At 71.9% G+C, this 431-nt stretch overlaps 1 protein-coding gene across 1 annotated transcript in view; it reads left to right on the forward strand.

Annotated features, from left to right (window-relative positions):
• The window catches only part of CDT1 (chromatin licensing and DNA replication factor 1), a 5494-nt gene that overhangs the window by 367 nt on the left and 4696 nt on the right, over positions 1-431 (forward strand). The window contains exon 2 of the mRNA XM_009890052.1: positions 296-429. Coding sequence (XP_009888354.1) covers positions 296-429 — 134 coding nt within the window. The remainder of the gene's footprint in view (positions 1-295; positions 430-431) is intronic.

Consider the following 431-nt stretch of genomic DNA (forward strand, 5'->3'; position numbering starts at 1 on the left):
GGCGGGTGCCTCCGGAGCCCCTCGTTCCTACGGCTGTGCTTAGCCGGAGCACCGGCCACTGCCCGGAACTGCGGATGTTGGGGGGAAGGCAGCAGTGGCAGTGTCCCTCGAGGGACCCCACAGAGCTCTCGCTGGGAGCTGGGCAGCACTCGGCCCCACACGGGCTGGAAAGCAGCAGCTCCCTGGCCCCAAGCGCCCTGGGGACAGCAGATAAGGGGGGTGACCCCCAGCCCAGGGGCTGGCCGGGGCCAAGTGCCATTCCAGGTGCTGTTTGCCCCGCTCTCCCCCTGCTCAGGGTCCCACCACCACCACCACCACCTTGCAGCCCCCCGCCCCAGCCGAGGGCCGGGCAGCCTCCATACCTGCAGCGGGCAGGGACACACCGGCACCAGCCGGGCCCCCGAACCGGGCGCTGCGGCACAGGGCAAGGT

This window comes from Charadrius vociferus, unplaced genomic scaffold (assembly GCF_000708025.1).
Source record: "Charadrius vociferus isolate BGI_N301 unplaced genomic scaffold, ASM70802v2 scaffold1028, whole genome shotgun sequence".
Lineage (NCBI taxonomy): Eukaryota > Metazoa > Chordata > Aves > Charadriiformes > Charadriidae > Charadrius > Charadrius vociferus.